Source organism: Panthera pardus, unplaced genomic scaffold (assembly GCF_024362965.1).
Source record: "Panthera pardus isolate Hobbes unplaced genomic scaffold, ASM2436296v1 HiC_scaffold_13, whole genome shotgun sequence".
Classification (NCBI taxonomy): domain Eukaryota; kingdom Metazoa; phylum Chordata; class Mammalia; order Carnivora; family Felidae; genus Panthera; species Panthera pardus.
The window spans coordinates 79,205,580-79,231,480 of NW_026526688.1; the positions used below are offsets into that span (position 1 = coordinate 79,205,580).

The following is a 25,901-nucleotide window of genomic DNA, read 5'->3' on the forward strand; positions in this document are numbered from 1 at the left end:
AGCGAGGTGTTGGCAGGGCTGGTTCCTTCTGAGGGCCATGAGGGAGGGATCTGTTCCAGACTTCTCTTGCTTGGCTTGTGGACGACTGTCTTCTCCCTGTGTGTCTTTTCACATTGTCTTCCCTATATGTATGTCTGTCTCAGTGTCCAAATTTCCCTTTTATAAGGACACCAGTCATATTGGACTAGGGCCCCACCCTACTAACCTCATCTTAACTAATTACACCTGCAACCATCCTACTTCCAAATGAGGTCACGTTCTGAGGTACTAGGGGTTAGGATCTCAACATACGCATTTTGGAGGGGAGTGCAAATCAACCCCAAACAGCCATTGTCCCTTATTGGCCCCCAGAAGCAAGATGGCACAGCAGAAAGAACATGTAGTCAGCTGACTGAACCTGAGCAAGGCTCTTTGTCCTTGAGGCCTCCATCTTCCCATCCATAAAACGGGATAAATTCTCCTGGCTCATTCGATCACTGTATGGCAAGAATGAGTTAACCATCCTTCACTGGCAGAGTCCACTGCTTCCCCTGCCCATACCTGCAAGTGCACATATTTTTGCTACATAAAGGAAGGGGGAAAACCAGTACAAGGTCTTTAGCTCTAATCTCACATGGCATCTTCTTATATGGTCTGCAGAACAGGCCCTGGGCGATGAAATCAGACGCAAGCCCCACAGCCAGCCCCATGGCAAGCAGAAAGGCAGCACCTGAGTGTCTGTTTTCGTCCCCAATCCCCTTGGTGATTGTCAATGAATACAAGCTGGAGACCCGTTCTGAGCGGCCGCTGGATGAGGTGGGCTGAGGAGCCAGAGCCCTGCGGACGCTCGGGGGATTGGCCACATCCATGCAGCAGAAACGGAGAAACAAATACACCCTATTTCTCTTCTGGGGAAACGAAGATGATCTGCCAACGTAAGAGCACACCTCCTGATCCCGTTACTAGGTATACCCTGGGCCAGACCCAGAGGGAAGCTCCCTACCTGAAGGCCTTGGCAAGCCTGGCCACACCGGTCCTGTTTGCAGAGCAAAGCACCCCAGGTCCCCTCTGGCGTTCCTCCCTCGACAGCCACAGGAGGGGACTGCAGGGCTTGGTGCTGTCGGAGCCCTTGGATCCAGCATGTTCTGAGGCTTCGTGACCACCACACTGGCATCCTACAGAACACAGATGGCCCTGACAACAGAGGTGCAAGTGACGGTCATGGTGGGAACAATACAAGGAATAGCAGCTCCCATTCACTGAACACGTACTACATACCGGGCATCCTACTTGCATTAGATCATTTCAACCCAAACCTCTGGGCATCATTTTCTTTTTAGGAGGAAGAATCACAGAATCAATTTAATCTACCCAAAATCACACAGGCAGTCACACTTCGTAGCAATTTCCTTGATCAAGCGTGTGGTGGTAAACACACTTTGGGAGTTGGTAGTCTGACGGATAACCGTGGGTGGGGGTGCACCTCACCGTGAAAAATGGAAATCTTCTCCAAGCAAGCAAATAAATCAAGTCCTGGTGCAGTGGGTCTTATTGTCAATGCCCTACAGGGATATACCAATTAGGAAAACTGCCAGGAAATCACTCCCAGTGCTATACTGAGCCCACTCCAACTGCCCATACGTTTGCATTTTCCCGCAGAGGCCTTTTGTAAAGTGGGACACGTCAGTAACTCCTTCTCATAAGCCAAGTTTCCCTTCCGCATCCCTTAGCAGTGGGCATGCACAGGAAGTGATAACTCAGAAAACAGGACACCGGGGCTGGCCACTGTCGGGCGGCCCTGGGCTCCTCGGCAGTCCCAGGACTTTCCCAATGGACAGTTCAGTACTGTAAATTACGCTGCACTGAGACTGTCTTGATGTAAAACATGGATACTTTTCAACAGGCCCATTCCCCTGTACACCCATCACCCCAAACTGAACACCCTACATGGTCCGTGTAGGTGAATTCAAACCTGAGAGCCAGCAAGCCTTGTATCAATTCATCTGGGGACGATGCGGACACATCTTTCTTGTGACAAATTATTAGGAGTAAAAGTTTGACGGGCTGAGGAACCTCCCGTGGGGAAGAGAGACATGCCAGGCCCCCACAGCAGGCTCTGTGGTGGGGCTGGCTTCAGAATGATGAGGCTCCTAAAAATGAGTCCCACACTCCACAGGACTCCAGATCAGAGGACAAAGAGGAATTCGGCTGAATCTGTGCCTGGAAAGAATGAGGAAGCATCACAGTGTGGCCCACCCACAGGTGGGGCACCATAACGTGTAGGGTCGTGGCTGAGGCCTGACAGCCACACTGCAGCCAGGCTTCAGGCAGATGGAGAGATTAGTGCTGAGGCCTGGAAGACAGAGGGAACACAGGGCAGGGTGGGGACAGACTTGCACGGTGAAGCTAGTCAGCGGGGGGCCAGGGGGGAGGCGCAACCTCAGCCCCACTCCTGCTCGGGAGTCACATGGGCCATGGGGGAAAGGCCTGTTCCGGTGGCTGGAGGAGCCCCTCCAGGATTTCACACGTCAGGGAAGTCTGCTGCCCTCAGGAACACGCCCTGCTATGAATAAGCAAGGCTTCTTGTTAATAAATTCTACCTGCGTGTGCCAACGTCAGAGGAAAATGAGTTTCTATCCACTGGATGCCAAATCATAAAACGTTGCAGAGGGAATGAATTCCACCATCTCTTCCCCACATTATGACACAAATCAAATAGTAAATTACATTTTATTTCATTTACAGAGACCTTGGGGCAAAAAGGTGGTGTTTGGGAAACAGCACACAGGTGATAAGCACCAAGGAGAAGCCTGTTATAAATACGCCAGTGTGCTCTAAGTAGAGTGAATGTGGGTCCCAGCGGTGGCCATCTAGGAAGGAGCGTCTTTCTGCTGCCCTGTGGGTTTGGACCAATTCCCCGCCTGCCAGCGGCAAGCCCCCTCCACACCACATCAACCAAAGCCAAGAGCACAGCCTGCAAACACCACGAGTAAGTGCAGTTCCCTTTTACATCTCAGCAGCACGTGTGCAGAGAAGTGCCTGGTGGGATGATCACCAACAGGGGAGGCTGGGCAGGCAGAAGACTGGATAATTAAAAATCACAGTCCAAAGTCCCCAGGCTTGACAAATGAAAAGTCCGTTCCGCGAATCCTGCTACTCTTCTCCCATTCCACAGATCTACACGGTTCTGTGCGGTGCGCCCGCTCCCCCCACCGCTGGCGGGGTGTCTCCCTCCCCTCCCCTCAGGTGCCAATCCATGGTCTGAAGTTCCCGTGTCCAGGGGGCTGTGGGTCCCGCCCTGGAGGAAGAAGGCAGGTTCCCAGGAGCCAAAGGTCCATGTGGGGCCTCGCAGGCCGGACACTACAGCAGCTTGACATAATTCTGTGGAATCAGCCCCCTCTTGCCATTCAGAGTCCCTTCTAGCCAGCCGGGTTCCCTCGAGGTTTGTACTGAAAAGGAAGAGAAATTGCTTTTTACCAAAATGTCCCCAAGTACTTGCTCCCTATGGAATTCACTGTACTGCTGGGTGTCTTAAAGGATCAACCAGAAGAGAATGGGGCCCATGTCTGGGATGTCTGGTTACAAATCTGCACAAGGGCTATTTATAGGACCTGCCCCTTGGCCACTACAGACCTCATGCAGCCCCTCGCAGCCTCCTAACAGGTCCCCGAGCTTCCAGCCTGCCTGGCTCATTCTGATCCGCTATGCATAAAGGAGCTCAACGAACTCTCTAGAACACAGAGCTGATCATGTCCCCCTGCTTAAAGTCCACTGTGTCCAGGAGCAAACCCAAGCTTCTACTGGTCTGATGCACAGACACCCAGCCCACCTGAATCTCCAGTCTCCCCTCACTCTCCCCACCAGTGCCATGGCTTCCACCTGAAATGCCTTTCTCCCACCTCTTCACCAGGTGATTCTTCCTCTTCAGAGACCTTGAAATGCCCCATCCTCTGGGGAGACTCCCTCGACCATTCCCAGCACTCATCAGGCCTCACAGCGTCATCTGGGCACTTGTGTGTCTGCCACACTGGATGGGCTGCTCCTGACGGCAGGGCCTAGGCCTAACATACCCTGGGCACGGTGCCTAGCAAACTGCAGGTATCCATAAATATCCATGACGGATACAGTAGAAAATAACCACAGGCTGGACAGCAAAGGGCATCACCAGGGTTTAGAAGTAAAATACAGACGCATCTAATAACCCCCAAGTGTGGGCAAGCCGCCACTCAGGCCTTGACCACAGCCGGCCGTGCGCGGTGAGGCGAGGGGAGGTGTGGCCTAGGCCAGCACACCAGCCCAGGAGCTGGCTGAGCAATGCAGCTGTGATGGCGACCCATAAGAACTACTGGGCATCAGAAGCCGGCACACAAGGATGTGTACACAACACACAAAAGCTTCATCAAACAACACCTCCCTATGTGCAATGCACTCTCTTTATTCTATTATTCTGAAATGCTGACTGCAACTCAGGAAATGCAGTTCATAAGCCACTAACGTGTGGCAGCCCACAGTATGACCTCTGCATAGCTGTTCATTCAGCTCTGACGCTCTCCTCCCGGCCTATATATGCCTGGACAACGCCTCCTCACCCTTCAGATATCAGCTTGGGTGTCCGTCCCTCTGAGATCACTCCTAGTGCTCCAGACTAGGTCAGAGCACCCAGTTATACACCATACGTGTTGTGTGTGTGTGTGTGTGTGTGTGTGTGTGTGTGTGTGTGTGTGTGTGTCAGAGACACAGAGGGAGGGAGGGGAAGGGAGGGAGAGGGAGATGGACTATCTCCCTTCTAGTCTAGGTTCTAACATGAGACAGGGACACCGCACCCCGAGCACCATGCCCAGCGCGTGAGGATTTGTTTGAAGGATGAACAGGTATGAAGGAACTAGGTACGTGCTCTCCAGGCAGTCTGGCAGCAAGTCCCCCTCTTTGCCTCTTTGCTCCCTCACTGATTTCCGGCCTGAGGCTGTGCCTCAGAGCAGCATTTTTAAAGGCTCCCACTTATTCCAAACCACCCAAGCTGGCAATACTACCAGAGCAGCCACCGGCAGGGGAGGGGACTGGATGCCATGGGAACGACCCCCAGGGGTTGTGCAACATGGGGACCTCAATGGAAAGGGGCCCCAGGCTCAGGACAGAGGGCCTGGAGGGGACTCCCAGCTGACAGGTGCTAACCAGGTGCGCCTGGGGAACTACTTAACCCTCAGGGCCCCGCTCAGCCTCCTCACCTACAAGATGGGGTTACAGCACTTGGCCTGTAGGACTACTACAAGTAGGAGGCCGTCAAATAGTTTATGGAAGAACACCTTGGATGTGCTCATTGTTTCATCTCTGATACACACACACCAACGCCCACGCTCACACAGAGCAGGTATTGACAGACACAGCCTGAACAGAAGAGAAAGAAAAGAAATTTCCCATAAAGCTAGGGGTGAAGGAGGCCCGCACACAGGAAACCAGGCTAGGTCGGGAATCCTGTACCCATCCTACCGCTAGACCAGGGGGTTTATCCATACCTCATCTGCTTCCTCTGCAGCTCTTAATTCCCCAAGGTGTAGGAAAGAAATGTCACCAACTTAGGGGACTGAGAGGACCTCTTACAGTATCCAAGAGCTTGGAAGTGGCCACGGGCTGACAGGAGGGCAGGAACGGGTGGAGGAGTGCAGAGCACCCGTAGCTGGGCCTCCCCAGGCACAGGAAAGTGCCTCGGAGGTTTCAGATGAGGCCGGTGAGGGTCTCACCACGCTCCTGGGAGCGTCAAATCCCAAAATGCCCATCCTAGACTCCTTGCTGTACTTCACTGGTCAAACCATTTCCTCCAATGGCAATGTGATAGTTTCACGTGTCAACTTGGCTAGGCCATGAGACTCACACGTTATTCTAGATGTTTAAACGTGATGAACAGGGAAATCAGCAGACTTTGAGTAAAGCAGATTACCTTGCATAATATGGGTGGGCCTCATTCAAGAAGTTGAAGGCCTTAACAGAACAAAGCCTGACATCCCTCAAAGAAGAGGGAACCCTGCCCTTGGACACAGACAGCAACTACTCCCTGGGTCTCCAGCCTGCTGGCCTATCCTACAGATTTTGCATCTCCACAACTGCATGAGCCAATACCTATCTATCAAAAGCGATTCACTCATTCACATACACTCACATCCTATGTGTTCTGTTTCTCTGGAGAACCTGATACAGGTGGCTTTGGAAATAAGAACCTCATTTTGGGAAGATTTTGACTCCTAGAGGCAGTGAATCTAAGAGAAATGAGATGCTGGCTGGAACTCTGGCTCCCTAATGACTGGGAGACCCTGGATGATTTACTTCCATCTCTCATGACCTCCATGCTCCTCGTTTCTAAAAGACAAGAAGCGATCTGAAATTGCTGCTGAGATTAAAATGAGACACTTTACATGAGATGTGATGCCAGGCACACACCATGTCCATGCCCCTGTCCAATGCAGGCAAGTAAATGTGTGTGGGTCTCAGTTTTTGTCATGCCCCTGGTGCCTGTCCCTGAGGGCTGAACACTCCCTGTCTGTCTCAGTGCAAGAGCTTGGCTCTCCTTTAACTGTGGAGCCCCTGTCAGCCTCATGCTGGGAGAAGGCCATGGGCACAGGGCGAGACAGGTGTTATGAACTGCATGCTTGTGTCTGCCCAGGATTCATGCATTGAAACCTTAACTGCCAGCGGGACGATATTAGGAGGTAGGGTCTTTGGGAGGGATATGTGTTAGCTGAGCTCATGAGGGTGGCATTCCATGATGGAAGTATCCTTGTAAGAAAAGACAGGAGAGGATCACTTCCTCTCCTTCCAACCTCCCTACCACTACCCCGCCCCCCCCCCCCTCCGGCCACACACACACACACCATGTGAGGAAACCGGGAAGAGAGCTCCCACCAGAACCCGACCATGCTGATGAGAATTCCCAGCCTCCAGAATGGTGGGACATACATTTCTGCTGCTTAAGCCACCCAGTCTGTGGTATTTGTTACAGAAGCCCCAACTAAGATGAAGGGTATGGGGCCAGGGACCCCAACTAGCACTGAAGAGTAGTAAATACCTTCCTCAAATGCTCCCAAAGCCACTAGGCATGGGAATGGAATGGGGGGAGTGAACTAAAGATAGTTCCACCAAATTCCCTGACGTTGGGCTGCCACCAGCCACAATTCCCTGTCGGGGCCAGGTCGGCAGCTCCAGCACTCAACCAAGAGGCTGTGGAGAGGCAGCTGCTCACTGAAGACCCCCAGGACACAGAGGGAGACAGTATGGCAGTCACTCAGCAAGCACTGGAGAGCACTAACTATGTGCCCGGTGCCGTGGAAGGGCCTCGGCCACACCCTGTCCTGCCACATAGAGCTGTGTGGTCCTGGGCGAGTCACACACCCTTAAGAACCCAATCAGTACGTGATGACAATTATACCAATGCTCCCTAATATGTGTGGGTTTTTTTTAACTGTTGTAAAATATGTAGCACTTAAAATTTACTATTTTAATAATTTTGAAGCGTGCAATTCAGGGGAATTAAGAATATTTGCAATGTTGTGTAACCATCGCCACTATCCACATCCATTTCCAGAATTTTTACATCTTCCCAAACTGAAGTTCTGTGTCCATTAAACATTAACTCCTCACTCCCCACCCTGAGCTCCTGGGAACCTCTAGTCTACTTTCTGTCTCTAGGAATTTGCCTATTATAGGGATTTCATATCAGTGGAATTCTGCACTATTTGTCCTTTTGTGACAAGCTTATTTCACTTAACATAATATCCTTAAGGTTCACCCATGCTGGGGCATGTATCAGATTTTCATTCCTTTTATGGATGAATATTCCATTATACATATATATGCCACATTCTGTTTACCCAATGAACACGTGGGTGTTTCCACCTTTTGGCTATTGTGAAAAGGCAGCTGTGAACATGGGTGTACAAATACCTGTTTGAGTCCTTGCTTTCAATTCTTCTATCTATCCAGAAGTGGAATTGCTCGATTCCATGGTAATTCTGTACTTAATTTTTTTCCATACTGCCTTCCAACAGCTACATGTAACATTTTACATTCCTACCAGCAATGCACAAGGGTTCCAATTTCTCCATATTGTCCCCAATACTTGTTACTTTCTGAGGTTTTTTTTAAAGATTTCTTAATGTTTACTTATTTTGGGAGAGAGTGTGCACTCAAGCAGGGGAGGGGCAGTGGGAAAGAGAGAGAGAGAGACCAAGACAGACAGACAGACAGACAGAGAGAGAGAGAGAGAGAGAGAGAGAGAGACCCAAGCAGGTTCCACACTGTCAGCACAGAGCCTGATGTGGGGTTCGAACTCAAGAACTGTGAGATCATGACCTGAGCTGAAATCAAGAGTCAGACGCTTTACCGACTGAGCCACTCAGGTGCCCCCAGAGAGTTAGTTTTTTTGTTTGTGACTTTACATGTTTTTTTTGATTAATAGCCATCCTAATGGATATGAGGTGAAATTTCACTGTGGTTTTTCCATGTCTTCATGAATTACCACTCCATAACAACAGGGGCACTAGAGCTAGAGACAAGAATAATTTGTAAGAAGCTTTCTCCAGAAGAGAATGTGGTGGGATTTTTTTTTTAGCATAATAAAAACAAGATGTAAGACAAATATTCAAGTCACTGAAGCATCATCATAATATAGTGAATACCCAGAACCCAGGTGATGTGTGACTGATACAGAGGCCTCGTCCTAGGCTTGTCCCTATGCCATCCCCTCACCAAAGCCCCTTCCTACCCTGAGGTGATCAGGAGCTTGAATGTTCTATTTTTCATTCTCTTACCCTGGCTGCGGTTAAAACACAATCTCATCACATCTGTTCACATCTCTAAATAATAGACTATTTATTTTGCTTATTTCCAAGCTTAGCCAGAACCACATTATTCTGGCACTCCCTTTTTTTACTTAATATGTAAAGATTCCTTAAGGTTAGGAATAGATCTAGGAGTACAATTGTTGGGTTGTGGGTTCTGTACAGATTCAACCTGCCAAGATAATGCTAAATTGTTTTGCAAGGATTACTCTTTATGTATTTGAGACCTTTAAAAGGAATCACCAGAAGCTTCACAAGATCAACCTGGGCCACACCTGCTCTCCAAAGCATCGGATCAATCATGTATCCAAGTGTAAACGAACAAAGTCTAGGAAGCGCGTCTGAGAGATGGCCAGCTCCTAGAAATCCTCCCACCAGGGCCCCTCCGGTCCTGCCCGGCAGCCTGTGGAGGGATGCCACTTCCCACTGACCTGGAGGGTCTACCAGCTGAAGGGCCGCCTACCTGAAAAGAGAGCAAGACTAACTGGTCACCAGGCTAAAGTGTTTCTGGAGTTCCCAGGCCAAAAGAAAAGGGAAGGTCCATGTGACAGTCACAGGAATATAGGCTGCTCTGAGACTTCGCAAACACTGCCTTCCCTGGGGGATATGGGAGGCATTTCCCCTGAACAGTGGTTAAGCACTCATGTGTCTACCATACAGATCAATCTTTAGCCTAGAGTTTAAACCCATAACTTAAGTCCAGGTCCACACAGTAAGAGCAAAGAGCAAGGAACAGCTATCAAGCTACTTAATTACTACAGATCCCTTTCTCTTCCACACTCTGGTTTAGGGTTTCTTACTGTTGTATATATTACAAGCCACATAACTACTGACAACGTGGCCCAGGGGCCATTTTGACCTGGATTTTGTCTTTACCGAAGGCCACTGAATGCCATAAACCAATTTCCTTTGTTGCCCATATGAGGGACAAAAGGGGATTATTCTGCAAGAGCATTTAATGACAGCTGCAAGACTTCAGTGGACAAGTGGACACAGCAAAAGCGTCTTGGGCATTTTAGGGGCCTAAGTATTGCTGGTGTGCAGAAAGGGTGTGTTCCCGGCCACATTCCTGTGGGCTGTGCTATAATGGTGGCCACCTGGAGCTCAGCCTTGCTCCACAGAAGCTGAGGCTGGATGAGTTGCCTATGTGCCCTATTTTGTGTCAGTCGTCAGAAGGGAAGACCCCAAGCCAGTCAAGGAAGTGCTTCCTTAGACAGTTTCTGAGCAAGCACACAGTTTTAACTAATTATAAATTCTCTGCAAAGAGATCATGCACAGCGATGAAGGTGCGAACACATAAAAAAGAGTAAATCCTGTTCAAGGGCCTTTGATTTTCTGTACCCTTTAAGAACCAGCCCTAAGACACAGCAAGTCTGATGGTGGAGGCCCTGAATGCATTCCACTGTGCTTATTTGTACCACTACCGGAAGGTCACAGGGAGGCACGTGCAACACAAGCAGCTCACGTAAAATAAGATGCTCACACGCTCGTGGAGGGAGACGGTGTCGACACATCTGCAGAGCAGCTGGCCTTCAGGAAGAGACAGAGGAACAACGGAGACACCCTGGGTGCCCCAGCAAGTGGTCCAGACAGAGCTGGACACCAGGACTACAGAGCACTGAATGTGAGGGAGACAGGCCTTGGCTCAAAGAGGAGCCCGACCACGGCACACGGTGGTGTGCCAAGAGTGGCTCCCTGGTCGGCAACGTCCTCCACAGAGGTCTGTGCTGTTCTCAAAGCCCTACCTACCCATGGCCCCAAATGCTGTCCTACACTGCATCACTCTTGTAGACATCCTCGAAGATTCGGATGGAGAATCTGATACACAGAGAACTCAAAGAACTTGCCCAAAAGCACAGAGAAAGTAGAAAGGCCAATCTGCTCTCAGGCAAGATAACTGCAGAGTTGGCAATGCATAGATCTCTGCTAACTCTCCTCTTTCTAAACACAATGAGATACTGGTATGTGTGTACACACATGTATACGTGTATATACATACGTGTGTGTGTGTGTGTGTGCGCGCAGGAGGTGTCCCTGCACCCAGTGTGGTTCAGACTGCCCTAAGTCCTTGCCAGTGATGGGTTTAAGGTGGGCACATGACCTTGTTCTGGCTACTGAAACATCAGAGCAGGTCAACTGGGAAAGAAGTTCTAGAAAAGTTTCTTTCTTTCTTTCTTTTTTTGAGGGCGGGGTGGGGGTAGAGAGAACAAGAGTGAGTGGGGGGTGGAGAGGGAGAGAGAATCTCAAGCAAGCTCCATGCTCAGTGTGGAACCCAATACAGGGCCCAATCCCAAACCCCTAGAATCACGACTAATTGAAAGTTGGATGCTCAACTGACTGAGCCACCTCCTTCTATTAGGGTCGATGACCGGGCTGTGGCAGCCATCTCATCCCCACTGGGGATGCTGGCCAGAGGCCCCTGCCCACAAACTGTGACCACGAGCGGTTCAGCAGAGATGGATCCACTGTGGTCTTGATGACATCTTTGAGAATGTGAATTAACCAACCCTTCCGGACTTATCATTATATGAACTAATCCATCTTAATGACAATTTAGCCATTTGTGTCAGTTTCCATTACTTGCAGCCAAAGGCATCCTAACAGATAACGCCTTCTACAAAGGTAAATATCTCTCAAATGATACAGTCTAAAGGATTTCAGAGGCTCCCAGTCAAATCTAATCACACGATGGACAAATTCACCATCATTTCTCAGATGAGTGGGTTTCAACACTACTGTCTCAGCATTCCCTCATGCCATATGGAATGCCAGTATGTGACAGGGCTAGAGTAGGTGGCTATTGTACCACGCCATCCTGGCAAAATCACAGGTATGTATGTTATGGTGATAGAGGAATGATCTTGCTTCAACTCCAAGAACAAAAGTTCTCCATAGAGTATAATTCTTTCATATGTAGGGTTTTGGTGGTGGTGCTGTTTGTTTTCTGACACTATCTAGAGTCCCTGGCTCTCAAGAGTACATGTCCTTCATATATAGAAATCTATTCTACAGGAGGCAGTTAACTTCCTTTCTAAAAAACCACCACGAGCAAATGCTACATTACTGACAATATACCACTAGGCGTTGTATTCCTATATTCCATATATTCCACACATTCTGGCTAATCGACCATTGCATTCCAGGCATCTAAGACCCTCACTGTCTCCACAGAACTCTTTTGGGCAGTCCCACCCCCACGCATCACTGTTTCCACAGCAACCAATGAATTTCATGATGAGCAGGGCTGTTAAGGAAGATATCAAGAGACTGGGGGAAAAGAGATAAACAATGAACCATAGGAGAAATCTGTGAAATATTAAGCTGGGCACAGATCCTCCATGCATGTGTATGAATATTAAAGACTCGGATAAAATCCATACCCTTGTTTCAATATGCAGAGGCAATACCCAAATCTAGAGATTCACACACTATTCAAATGAAAAAAATCATGTAAAGCCTAAGAATGGTAAGAGAAACTATAAACCAAAATTTTTCGACAAGAGTATACTCTTCTGTAACTCAGACTTGGCGAACCTGAAACACTTAGGAGGCTTGGCGGGGGACTCTGGGAGAAGCAAACAAAGGATGCAAATCAGAAGTATTGAACTCCCAGTGGCACTAGCTTCTTTACATCAGGAAAAAGATGTCCTGAACAAAGATGCGCAAGAGTTAAAAGGGTTGGAGAATAAACAAGATGAAACCAGAAGGTGAACTCCACAGCCCCCCCCCCCCACCGGTGTTCAGTTCCTGGCAGCCAAAGGGGCCAGCTCTCTCCTGTCCAAAGTGTCAAGGGATAGATGTGTGCTCCTGACAAACCCACAACCCGTGGCTGGATTACAGACATTCTGGGGAGGACAGAATACATGCTACTACCAAGCTCCCGCTAACACTCACCATCCTCAAAAATTGCTCCTATTTCAAAAGATAATTCTGAGCTGTGTTCTGCTTCACACGGATATACTGCTCGAGCCTTCCGGTTGACAACGCTGAAAAGGGAACGTGCAAGACACAAATTAAAATATGAGAAACCGGGAGGGGGAAACCTCACCTTACCCCAACCCTCCCTTCCCAAATCTCATTTATATAGCACCAGTGGGACAACTCCTTCCAAAAAAGAAAAAGAAAAAAAAATAGCAGGGAAGTGAACAGCAGGCGGAACTCCAGCACTTGATTTTCAAGTAAATGATGGGTTTCAAATTCAAATCTTTCTTCGGGGAGCTTCTCTGAGAAGCTTTCGATGAACCTCTTCACCTAGTTGTCCTCTCTGCCTGGTGGGATGCCCTTTCCTCTCGTTCAGCATTGTCAGAGCCACAGGGTGTGTTTATTCCTAAGCCCTTAGTTTACCTATTAGGGGAGGCACTACTATCTTGAGACAGAAGGCCAGGCGGTGAAGGGCAGAGGCGCACACACACCAAGTGACTTCAGCAGTGAGCTCCCGACATCAATCTGTCAAGACTGACAGTCTGCTTCCCACGTCACTCTGGAGGGAGCTTGTCGTTCTGAGTTGGGTCTCCCCTGTTTGACCCACTCCCTTCTGCCTGAAAAAGGCATTTCAGGCTCAGCTTCTCACCACTTGTCAAAACACCCTCTGTGCCCTTCTGGGGAAAGAGCACACAGGCGAGGATGGAAAACGTGCTGTTAGCCAGATGCAAACTGCAGCAAAGGAAGCATCCCACCTCACTGGAGTGGGGGGAGCCGCTGATAAGAACTTCAGCCTACCCCCCAGGAAGAAGAGCTTGCTGGGCCAGCACCTCTGGCTTCTGCACAACTGGCCCATTAAACGGCCACGTTAATTCCTGCTCCCAATGCCCAGTTTACTTTCCTTTAAAAAACAGCGTGTGTTTTATATTCATGGATGAGAAATTCTTCCAAAATAAGCAGTTTCATAAATGCACAACAGGCACCAAAAAGACAGAGTAGGACAGCAGGTTCGAGCAGCACTCACATAGAGCCAATTTCTCCTAACAAGCTACTTGCTCTTGAACCAACACACAGTCAGAGACAAGGTTGTCAATGTTGTCCACGAGGTCCAGGAGGCTGGGAGAACCTGAGCAAGCCCCATGCAAGGAACACAAGAACCTGCTCAGGTTGGTCAAGCCCTTTCTGCGTGCTGCCCATCATCCACATCGTTTTCCAAACCCCGTACCTTTCAGGCGGCTTGTCCACTATGGTGGTGGGAAGAGAAACGGGGGAAGGCGGTGGCTTGGGTGAAGGCGGTGTAATCGCTGGGCTGCAGCTTGGGGTGGTCGGGGACTGCGTGTTAAGCCACTGGACCATGGGTGATCGCGTCTGGCAGGGGCTACAGGTGGAAGTTGGAAGAACAGGATTAATAGTAATAAAGGCAATAGAACACCAAATACATGAAACTGCATTCCTAATTGGCTAAGATGATAGCTTCCTCATCTCTCCTGATGACCAGAAGAGACAGAGTTCTCATTGTATCCTTCCTGGTCTTGTAGCCCCAAAAGCCACAACCCAAAAGTAGAGATGCCTAGTCCTTCTCCAGGTTTGTGGAGATCGAGTCTTGCCCATCCTAGCACCAATCAGTTCACTAATTAGGACACCAGAATCCAATTGCCAAGACTAGCTGCTTGGACTTTTGAGATATCCGTGTTTTCTGCTTTTAAGGAAAGTGTGAGAATCTACAGTCAAACTCATTACCTGTAGCTCCAAAAATTCAAGACATGGTCTATTAATGTTTAAAGCCTTTTCATCTGGTTGTGTACATGGAACAACTCAGAAAAAAACTGCAGCCAGGAATCAAGATTCCTCTAGAGCAGACCACAGACAGCATTTGAGACAGAAACCCATGAGCAGCAAAAATCTTTGATGACCTTAACATTTCCAGTATTTGCAAATTAAAAAAAAAAAAAAGCTAACGTATAAAGGTCAGTGAACAGACTCATGGAGGGGCCTAAATGTAAAAGAGAGTTCTATAAATATGGGTTGATTGGAATTAAATTATGTTTCAATTATCTCACACTGGAGGCTTGTGACTTGGTATATGAAGCTTACTTTAAAAGCACAGCGATGGAAGCTTCTCATTTCAATTACACTCTCAACACACATGTATTCAATGGCTGCTACACCCAAATGCTCTTCACCTCAAATTCACCCTCTTCAGCTAAAACCAGTTTCCGTGAGCAGCTTCCTTATCCTTCCACATTCCTGAGCATTACCTATGGTTCTGTCTTCTGTAGCAAAGCTAACATCGAGTTCTATCCATTTTTACTTCCAAGAGCTCCCACGCTATTCTCTTCTCCACCTCCTCCTCAGTGTCAGGAGACTCCCTTTCTCATCGCTTCATGCCTGTGTCACCTCTGTGGTCCCCTGAATAAGCCCCCAGTCTAATTCCTCCCACTTAGCTGGCTCGACCAGCCACCCTTAGCCATGTGAGACCCAGTCTGCCCCATCCGCCTACCCAAGAACTAGTGTGCTCCCCAATGTACCCCCTCCATGTCTGCTCCCCCAATGGTCCCCCACCCTGTGCCTCAGGTCTCTCCTCACCAATCAGGCTCCCCAACCCCTCTGCCAGCCCTGATCTGTCCCTTCCCTGGCTCAGCTCCAGACCTGCCTGCCCAAATGCTTCTCCTTTGGACTAAATTACAGATCTTCTCTGAAGGCCCATCCTTGTTCTGTGACTGTTTCAGATATTTCTCTTGCCTTTGGGTTATAATCAGGTCTTTAACTCTCTCGGTAGACCTCACAGAGCCAGGCAGAGTGCTGGGCACGTGAAGTCTTCCACGGACATCTTAACAACCAATTCACACATTCTACAACCAAAACTGGATTTTATAAATCAAGTACATGAAATATTGCATTACTGACCTGATAGGTATTTAGTATGCTAGAAGGTTTCCTACCCTTTGCCCAGAAAAGGGGACAGGGGCTCACATTTAAAAAACATTATTTTTTGAACAATTTATTTACAATCCCCCTATCCAGCCAATTCATTTGGAAGTCATAAAACCTATTTCATACCAAGCAAAGAAACCTATAAATCTCAAATGATCTGTAGTACCAGCAGCAAAAAAGTCACTCCATTCTTTATCAGAAAATGAACCTTAAATGGTGTCTTACTAATCAAAAGGGAGAGGATGAGGGAAGGTCTGACAGAGAATTTAAGACCACACTTAGCCAAACAATTCCCATTTCATCTCCCAGCAATTATTCAAGGTGCTTCTGGGGTGGTGGTGGTGGAAGATGAGATGTTTTACCACACCCCCATCAACTCGTTCAGGTCATAAATAGCCTAGTGATTAAATGATGGCCATCCATCTGCTGAGAGGGAGGACAGCTACAGGATGAAGATAAAGTAACAATGTGACTATATTTACAAGGCTCTTAAAAAATAAAGATCATAAATTTTATAGCTATTATCTACTTAATCTTCACATATTATTTTTTTTTTAACATGGCTTTGTTTTTTTGGTAAAGGAAAAACACTCCTTTTGGAAAGTGAAAGAACTGTTGCAACGGCAGGTGCAGAAAGTATGGGCCTATCCCTTTGCTCAGCTTTCTCCATCCTGTCCCAAAACAGGGACTCAGAATCAGCAATCCTGGCTCAGGGTCAGGTTCTCAACATTAACCTTTTTGTTCCTTTGTTTTCTGTGACCCTTTTGTTGTCCTTCAACGTATAGATGTGCTATGTGATCCAGCACTCAACAGGCCACCAAGATAACCATTCAGACTTCCCATTTAGACTTAACATTTCTGTATTCAATTTCCTGGGTTTTCCCCACAACAGCTCAGAAGCCTGACCCAGTTACTTCTCCTTTGGATTTCAGAATCCCACATGGCACAAACTTTGCGAGGTGGAATATTCCTAACAGGCAGCAAAACCCAAGTCTGGAAACAATCTCTATGGAGAGGAGGCATAAGAAGTTACCTGGAGAATGGGAAGTCCTATGAAATAAGAGACCTATGTAGTAAAACAAAGTGTGGAAAACAAACAGAGTAGATGCTTGGCTGGATACAAGAAACTTTTCACAGGCTCCTTCCGCTAAGAAGGAGTAAGGATAGGGCATAAAGTGATTAAATAAATATAAAGTCCTAAAATGAGTTCTCACTTCAGCCAACAGAGGTCAGATAACAATATGTTTCATAGGTGTCTCCCAAAAGCACACTGTCCGTATCTTTTTGAAAGCAAGAAATGATCAGCATAAGCTGCCTTACCTAAATCACCTCCTACTTTTCAGAATTTGGTGTGGGGTTTGTTTGTTTGTTTGTTTGTTTGTTTGTTTGGGGGTTTTTTGTTTTTGTAATAGGGATCAAAAACTTTTCTTTAACTACAGTTGACCCTTGAACAATGTGATGGTTAGGGGTACCGACCCCCATGCCGTCCAAAATCCACATATAACTCTTGATTCTCCAAAAACTTAACTCTCATTAGTTGCCTACTGTTGACCTTTGGAAACCTTACCAATAAGTTAATTCACACGTTTTGTATGTTACATGTATTATATGCTGTATCCTTACAATAAAGTAAGCTAGAGGAAAGATGTTTTTAAGAAAATTGTAATGAAGAGAAAAGACAGTTACACCACTGTACTCTATTGAGAAAAATCCACACCTAAGTGGACCCGTACAAACACACCTTGTTCAAGGGTCAGCTGTATTTAATGGTTAAAATATACTACTTATATTTTCCCAAAAAGCAATGAAGGAAAATATTAGCTTTTAAATAAAATTTCTGATATTCTCTTTCTCTTCTTTGATTTAATACATTTGACAGAAACACTGGGCATTTTGGAAATGGCAGCCCCCACCCCCCCTTGCCTAGACAAAGGACTCCGTTTTTCTTAGCCTGAGCCCTAGAAGAGAATTAAGCCCTAGGGCATCCATGTATATCGGTCACATCTCTCCTATATATTTAGAATAGTTCCAGCTACCTATGTGGTAGGAGACAATTCTTGATGGGTTTCTTGTGTTCTCCACTTCTTACGACTGTTCTGCACTTCTGCCTCTGTCCTAGACTATCTTTACAAGGATGTCTATTGGGCAAACAGCCTGGGAAGACAGAGACTGGGTCTCCTCCTAGAGAAAAAAGTAGGCTTTAATAACCACCATGAAAGATCTGGGTTTCCTAAGCTCTGGGTTCCTCTTGTTTTTTTGTTTTGTTTTGTTTTTGTTTTTGTTTTGAGAGAAAGAGAGCGAGCGAGCACGCATGCATGGGGAAGGGGCAGGGGAAGAGAGAGAATCCCAAGTAGGCTCCACACTCAGCACAGAGTGCCACACAGGGCTCAATCTCAGTACCCTAAGATCGTGACCTGTGGCAAAATGAAGAGGCAGACACTTAACCAACTGACCCCCGTCCTCTCTTAGAACACTCTATGCAGGTATCCTCCACCCGTGGGGCAACACCCTTTGTTAACTGAGGGTCAAAGAGCTGATACTGTGAGCATTGCTACTGCTGCAATTAGTAGTCCTTTCACCACGAGTCCCGTGTCTTCTGCCAAAATCCATGAAATCATAGCAGACAAATTTGGTAGCTTGTAAGCAGAGTACGATTTCAGACTTTAAAGTTCTTGACATTATCATCCTTGGGAGAGTTGAGAAAACAATCATCCCCTCCCTTTTTTTTTTTTTTTTTTTAAAGTCTGTGGTTCAGAGGAGAATCCTAGTTAAAAAAAAAAAAAAAAAAAAAAAAAAAAAAAAAAGTCTTTTGGGTTAAACCAAAAATGATGGGTAATCTAAGAATAAAAAGCTTAGTACCTGCTAAAACATAACGAAATATTTTGAGTTAAGCATTAAAAAAAATTATATTCTTTTTCCTGCTGCCCCTTTACAAATTTTTGATGAGTAAGACTGGCATGATCACAAACCACCAATTTTATTTAATGATGAGCTGCTACCAATTTCAAAAAAGTACCTAAATGCCACATATTTCCTGAGAGCCAACTTGTGGTTTGCAGAAATGGAGGCCGAAGTCAACTCTTCCTGAAAAGCTCAGAAACCACATTTACCAAAACAGAAATAAATTAAAGAGAAGTACTAATATCTGTCTGTTTGCTATCTTCCCAATTTCATGCACTAAACTGAAAGAACCTTCTTCCAAAAGTAAAACTCCTCTCCGTTTTCAGTGCATAGGAGCCAATATCCCCACCTTCCTCTGAGGAGGAATGTTTCCTTCTCAAAGAAAAGGAACAAATGGCAACAAGAGTGTTTCACTAAAGACACATAAAGGTTTCATACTGCTCACTCAGAACCTCATTCCTGAAACTACTTAGGCTGAAAGTCTATCTGGCTATCCCTAAGGCAACAGAGAAGTCTGTGCCCTGGTGGGGCGGGTGGAGGGCTGGAAGACATAGCAGAGAGTAGAATGTGCATCTGTGAAAGGGACGAGAGCCTTCTTTCCATTAAAAAAAAAGAAAGAAAGAAAGAAAGAAAAAGCCACACTGTTGCTTTGGAGTCTGTATTGCAGGGAAAGGCCCTGCAGCTTTCACAGTGAGGAGGAATAAACCCTCAAAAACATAACATTATGACAGTAGCTGTGTATGTATCCACTTTACAGTTTATATTTATAAACTGCAACAAATCAGCAGTATGTGCCGCTTCTGATTCAAACTGTGACCCGATCTTTTCCAATACCAGACTCTACGCTCCATGCATATTAAAAACTTTTTGGCAGCAGCAGAACACAAGCATTTCAGAAATGGGGGAGGGGAGTCAGGACCTTAACTGTTAAAATTCGACAACAGCTGCACCAGTCACCAGAGAACGTCTGTATCTAATGAACATTTCTTGCATAACATAGACAGGTCAGGCTTTGGGCAGCGTGGGAGATACAAGTGCCTGATTCCAGGCTTTGGAGCAGTGACAGAGGCCATAGAAAAGGGAGAACACATATCAAGAAACGATTGCTTGTGTGAAGTGATTAAATCCCCCAAGTACCAAGATATTTGACTATGATTATATGATGTCAGAATCACATCAGAAGTTTGTGTCAGAATGAAAGATTTTAAAACCTCATTTGCAAGGTCTCCGAGCAGAAGCTAACACATTAGTGAAATGATCTTTCATTCCAGCCTGGGAAACGTACAGCATAAGTCTAGAACAGCTGTCCTGGGCAAAAGTGTTTGAAAATGTTAATAAAGACAGAAGGAAATATTGTAGATCGGTATATTATGGGAAATCTCTGTTCAAATAAATGCCATCATTATTCCTTAAGTGCCAGAGAGGGAGAATTCCACAGCCAGTACGTTTTTGGTTCCAAATGAGCATACTGAGGGGGACAGCAGTGAGAAATGCAAGCGCCTATGACAAGAGAGTCACCATTATCCAGTGCTGGGCAAGGAGGCCTTCACTGCCCATTAGGAGAGCTGGACATGGACCTTGTTCACTCATCATTCACGGTCTGAGAACTACCTGTCAGGCCCCATGCTAGGCCCTGGGGACACCCAGGGGACTGTGACATCTGCTCTCCATGAGTGCCCAGTCAAGTGAGTAGAGAATGACAAGCTGATAATCATAACACAGTGTGACGAATGCCATGCAGAGAGTTGCCCAGGGTCCTTTGGGAGAACGGAGGAGGAAGCATCTAACCATCACGTGGGCACTGGGAAGGCTTTCTGGACGAGGCGGCGTCTGCCCTGAGCTGATGCTGCCAGTGTCAATATCATCACCTGTCCACACCCAGGCTCCTGCTAGGCACAATCTGCATATGCTGATTCACTTACTGCAAGGTATGCTTCCATTCCACAGGAGACGTATGAGAAGACATCTCAGAAGGCTAAAAGGGATTCACTCAAGGTCATGTTGGTGCTCTGGGCACCTGGGTGGCTCAGTCGGTTGGAGGTCCAACTCTTAATTTCAGCTCAGGCCAGGACCTCATGGTTTGTGGGATCAGGGCCCAAGTTAGAGCCTGCTTGGGATTCTTTGTCTTCTCTCTCTCTCTCTCTCTCTCTCTCTCTCTCCTGCTACCCCTCCCCTGCTCATGCACTCTAACTAAATAAACATTAAAAAAAAAAAAAAAAAAAAAAGGTTGGGTCACCTGGGTGGCTCAGTCGGTTGAGCATCCAACTCTTAATTTTGGCTCAGCTCATGATCCCAGGGTAGTGGGATTGAGCCACATGTCAGGCTCCATGCTGAGCACGGAGTGTGATTAAGATTCTCTCTCTCTCTCTCTCTCTCTCTCTCTCTCTGCCCCTCTCCCCTGTGCATGCGCTTTCTCTAATTAAATAAATTCATTTAAAAAAATTTTTTAAAAGAGGTCATGTTGCTGCTAAACTCCGTTTTGACTAGACTGCATGGAGCTCACACCCTCACATTCTTCTGGGTGGCTGGAACAGAATACAAGGAGAAGAATGGAGAAGGAGGGGAGTCAGACCTACTCAGGGGGCAGGACTGTGTGCTGAAGGACTGTGATTACACCAACTGCAAGTGCCGTGAGTGCCACCATTCCAAAGAGGGACCTGGGTTCCAAAGCCAGCTGTGGCTAATCTCCTTATGCTTTCTCCTTTTTCTGTAAACACAGACGACACTTCTCACTCGCTAGAGGCCGTGGCCAGGAGCAAGAGAATGACTTCAGAATGCCTGTTGGAGGCTGCTGCACGGTGGCACTGTTAGCCTTGGCTGAGGGTCACCCAAAACTAAAGTCTCACACTCCCTGGTCTCAGCTTCCTTCACTGAAAAGAAAGGAACCATTAACAGGTGAAGTGGCCAAAAGACTTGAGTGGGATGCTAGGTGGGAAGTACTGCGCAGGGCCAGGAGCAAGTGAACACTCAGGAAGTGAAGCCTGTATTACCAGCATCAGGTAGTTTGCAGGCAGATCTCACCTGTGCTTTTCAGGGTTGCATCATCACTAACAAATCATTTTCTTTGCCTGAAGACAACGTCTAAACTATATCAAAGAGAAAAAACCCACAGATATTAAGTGGATGTCATCATTTAAAAAAAGAAGTTGCTCGGGGCGCCTGGGTGGCTCAGTCGGTTAAGCGTCCGACTTCGGCTCAGGTCACGATCTCACGGTCCATGGGTTCGAGCCCCGCGTCGGGCTCTGTGCTGACTGCTCAGAGCCTGGAGCCTGTTTCAGATTCTGTGTCTCCCTCTCTCTCTGACCCTCCCCCGTTCATGCTCTGTCTCTCTCTGTCTCAAAAATAAATAAACGTTAAAAAAAAAAATTTTTTTAAAAAGAAGTTGCTGAATGCAATATGGTATCCTGGAACAGACCCTGGAAGAAAAGGGCATGAGTGGAAAAACTAGTGAAATCCAAAGAAAGTCTACAGTTAACAGAATTGTACCAATGTGAATTTCTTATTCTTAATAAAACTACCGTGGCTCTGCGTAAGATGTTAACAGTAAGGGAAGCTGAGTGAAGGGTCTAGAGGAACTCTTTGTAGCTTTTCTGTAAATCTAAAATTATTTCAAAATAAAATTTTTATTTTATTTTAAAGGTTTATTTATTTTTGAGAGACAGCACAAGCAGGAGAGGTGTAGACAGAGAGGGGGAGACAGAGGATCTGAAGCGGGCTCCACATTGTCAACACAAAGCACAATGTAGGGCTCAGACTCATGAACTGTGAGATCATGACCTGAGCCGAAGTAGGATGCTTAACCGACTGAGCCACCCAGGTGCCCCTAAAATTTTTATTTTTAACAACAGGTTGTAAAAAATAAAAAAGAACCCCAAATAAACTCTTGATTCAGTCAAACACTAAAGACCTTTTGAAATTAGGATCACACTTTGAAGACATCCAAAAACCATAAGGAAACCTTTTGCTTGCTTTAGTGACAAGAAAAAATTAGTAAGGGTTACATTTAAAAATCACCTGCACTGCCCATCTTAAGGCAGTTAATCTCACTTGATACAACTGGGGTGTTTTTTTTCTTTTCTTTTCTTTTGAGAGAGAGACAGAGGCAGGGCTTACCTGGAGGGGGCTCATGCTCACGTGATGTGGGACTCGAACTCATTAACCATGAGATCATGACCTAAGCCAAAGTCAGATGCTTAACAACTGAGCCACCCAGGTGCCAGAAACTGGGTTTTAAGAAAAGTTGTTTTGTTTTTTTTCCCCAAAATGATTTGTTTTATTTATAGATTAGATAAAAGTCAACAAACTTTTTCTGTAAAGAGCCAGAGAGTAAACACTTTAGTGTTTGCAGGCCATACAGTTGGGTCTTTCAACTCTGCCATCACTGCTGTGCAAAAGCAGTGACAGACAAAACGTTAAGTGCCGGGGTGGCTGTGTTCCAATAAAACTTTATGTATGAAAACCGGTAGAAGTGGGCCACAGTGTGCTAACCCCTGCATTAGATGAGCCACATGAGAATCCACTTTGGAGTGGAGAGCTAGGGGAGATGAAAACAATGATGGCAAACTCCCCAGGCTTGAGAAGCCCCTGCTCCCTGCCCCCTCCATCTCCACTGGCTGTGTGGCATGGGGCTCCCAGGTGTGCACCAGAAGCCGCTCTGCAAAGGCCCAGGGCTTGCCCACAGCAGCAGCAATCCTCACGAACTGCTCATGATCGCCTCCCATGCACAGGGGAGACAACAACACATCAAGCCAGCACATAAAAGCAATTAGCTTGATCAGCCTTGAGTAGAAAGTTTTTTGCAGGAGGGGTGTGGGCAGGGAGAGGAGAAAGAGCACCACAGGAAATCACTGGAGCATAGATAAGACAAAGCCTTTTGAAGTTAGACACGGCCACACTGAACACTCAGTCCTCCCCACTGTGGGATACTAAGGCTTCTGGAGAGTTCCCTCCTTAAGGAGAAAGAACACCACCACCTGGTCATCATACAGCTTACAAAGGTCACTCCAAGGGCAATCATTTTCTTGGGATTTACTATAAAAGAACTGTCTTAGAATTACATCTCTAACTATTCTTTTGCCCGAATAGTGTTCCTTGAATCCCATTTTTCTTTCTTCCGGATGATCACTGGAATCAGGTAAGAAGGTTGAACTTTAGCTTGCTAGCTGAACAGAAAAGGAACTGAAGCTTCATTTCAGAAAATCATGGGGCATTAGAGGTCTCGGCACTGAGGTCCTGCAGGATAAATGACAAAAATGTTTCTGCCAGGTCAATTCTTACGTGGAAAACAGCTGCCACCCAATGTGAAGCCTGAACATATAAAACGGGAGCTACCAAGTGCAGCTCCAAAGGGGTACAACATTACTCTGCTAAGAAAAATCCTTCAGTTACTTACAAGCTGTTTTTATGAGTAATGTGTTGTAATGGCAGAGCTACCCATAGTGCTCAAAATAATCTACAGAATGACTGGGTCCCAGCAGGTGCCCATGCCTTGGTCATGCAATACGCAAAGGCCCTTTACAGAGCGCCTGGGTGCCTCAGTCGGTTGGGTGTCTGACTTCAGCTCAGATCATGAGTTTGAGCCCCATGTTAGGGCTCCTCCCCCGCTCATGCTCTGTCTCTCTCTCTCTCTCCTTCAAAAATAAATAAAAACACTACAAAAAAAAATTTAATTATGCTCAGAAGTTGGCTCCTTTCTGGACTCTCTTTTGGGGGATTGGGGACTTAGAGGGAGTAGAAGCTTTTTTTTCATCAGTGGCTGGTGGTTAGAGGCTGTAGAGAAGGCTTGATTGGATACTTATTCTCTTGCATTTCCCAAGAGGACAAAGGAGCATTAATTACTGAGGACCACCAGACTTTGTTTTAGCCGCTTTATAAAATGGTATTTCATCTTAATCCTTACATTAACCCAGTCAGGTAGATATATCTTCATTTTTAAAGATAGTGAAACCAAAGCACACAGAGGTAGGAAAATTTCCCCAAGCCACAAGACTAATAAGGGACAGAGGTAGAGTTTGTCCCTGAGTTGTCTGCCCCAGTGATCATGGTGCCCTTAGACTTACTCTACTGTAAGGATTGAAATGACCTCATTGCATATGCGAGCATTGTTTGAAGTGTGGGTTTCCCCTGGATCTGAAACCCAGTGAGATAACAGTGGCTGTGCCCTTGTTTTGAAGAGGGAGCACTGATCCCACATTAGGTCAGGTGGCTTTGGTTTAGGATTATCTGTGGGGAATAAACACTTGAATCGGATTGCTGCATGTTCATCATGCCACACCTTTGGCCGAGATTTGGGGAGGAGGGCATCCCTCCCAACAACAGAACTGAGAGGCTTGGAAATCTGAAAGTCTGCAACGGAGCAGCATTCATAATTTTTTAATGAGTAATGTGATATCCAGTTGTCTCTTTAACTTCAGTAAAGGTCTTGAAGCTAATCACAGGACCCACATACTTGACCGCCAGCCATAAATGTCTGCTCACATTCATTTTGGGGGTACAATTTTTGTCCCAGATATTTCCTTGAATCTTCTCTCCAAGTCTGTACAGAAATGATGCCATACCAACTGCCTAACGTGCTCACATCCTTCCATACGTATCCGTGTGTCTTCCTAGGATATTTTTGGTATTTGTATTGTGTACTCGGATTTGCATGTGGCCTAATTCATGTCTTCCTTTGTGCTGTCTCTATAGGTACTGAAATCCAAAGGTTTCATTTTCAGTTGATAATGTTGATTGCTCACATTAACTTTAAAGCCCCCTAATGAAAAGTTGACTTTCCAAAATGAAGACACACGTCTGAATTTTGTTATAGCTTTTGTCCTGCTTAACACTCAGAGAAAACAATGAATTCCTCTCATTATTATTTGTTTCATCAGTTTTTGTTGTTATACTTTATCATTTTCTATGCATGGATTGGTTGTCTGTGCCTTAATATCAAAGTGTAGTCAGGGACGTCCTGAGTTCTCTGTAAATTGGAAGAGAGTTTAGGCTGGTAAAGCATTGATTTTAGAGTTAGGATGGGCTTTCATATCCTCATTCTGCTCTTAGAACCTTGGAGACTTTATATAAATTATTTAAACAAACCAAGGCCTAGCAGGATTATCTGTTGAAAGGGAATAACAGCATCTGCCCCTCTGGGTTGCTGCGAGGTTTCAAGGTATCACATATACTAAAACCCAGTTGCCGTTCCCCTTGGAGCTCCAGGTGGCCGCCTGTTTGGATTTTCCTTCCCTCTGAGAACCTAATTTGATATTCTTAGTTTAAGTTGACCTGACTTCCTGGTTCATCAGTTACATAAGCTCCTTACTAAATAGCTCAGAGAAATAGCCTCTGTAGTCCTGG

General features: G+C 46.4%; 1 protein-coding gene across 4 annotated transcripts in view; it reads right to left on the minus strand.

Annotated features, from left to right (window-relative positions):
* Window positions 1-2,693: 2,693 nt before the first annotated feature.
* The window catches only part of ARHGAP10 (Rho GTPase activating protein 10), a 321,716-nt gene continuing 298,508 nt past the window's right edge, over window positions 2,694-25,901 (minus strand). For all 4 annotated transcript variants that reach the window (XM_053901202.1, XM_053901200.1, XM_053901201.1 and 1 more), the window contains 3 exons: window positions 13,954-14,106; window positions 12,702-12,793; window positions 2,694-3,428 (listed from right to left, as the gene is read on the minus strand). In XM_053901202.1, coding sequence (XP_053757177.1) covers window positions 3,340-3,428; window positions 12,702-12,793; window positions 13,954-14,106 — 334 coding nt within the window. In that variant the 3' untranslated portion in view covers window positions 2,694-3,339. The remainder of the gene's footprint in view (window positions 3,429-12,701; window positions 12,794-13,953; window positions 14,107-25,901) is intronic.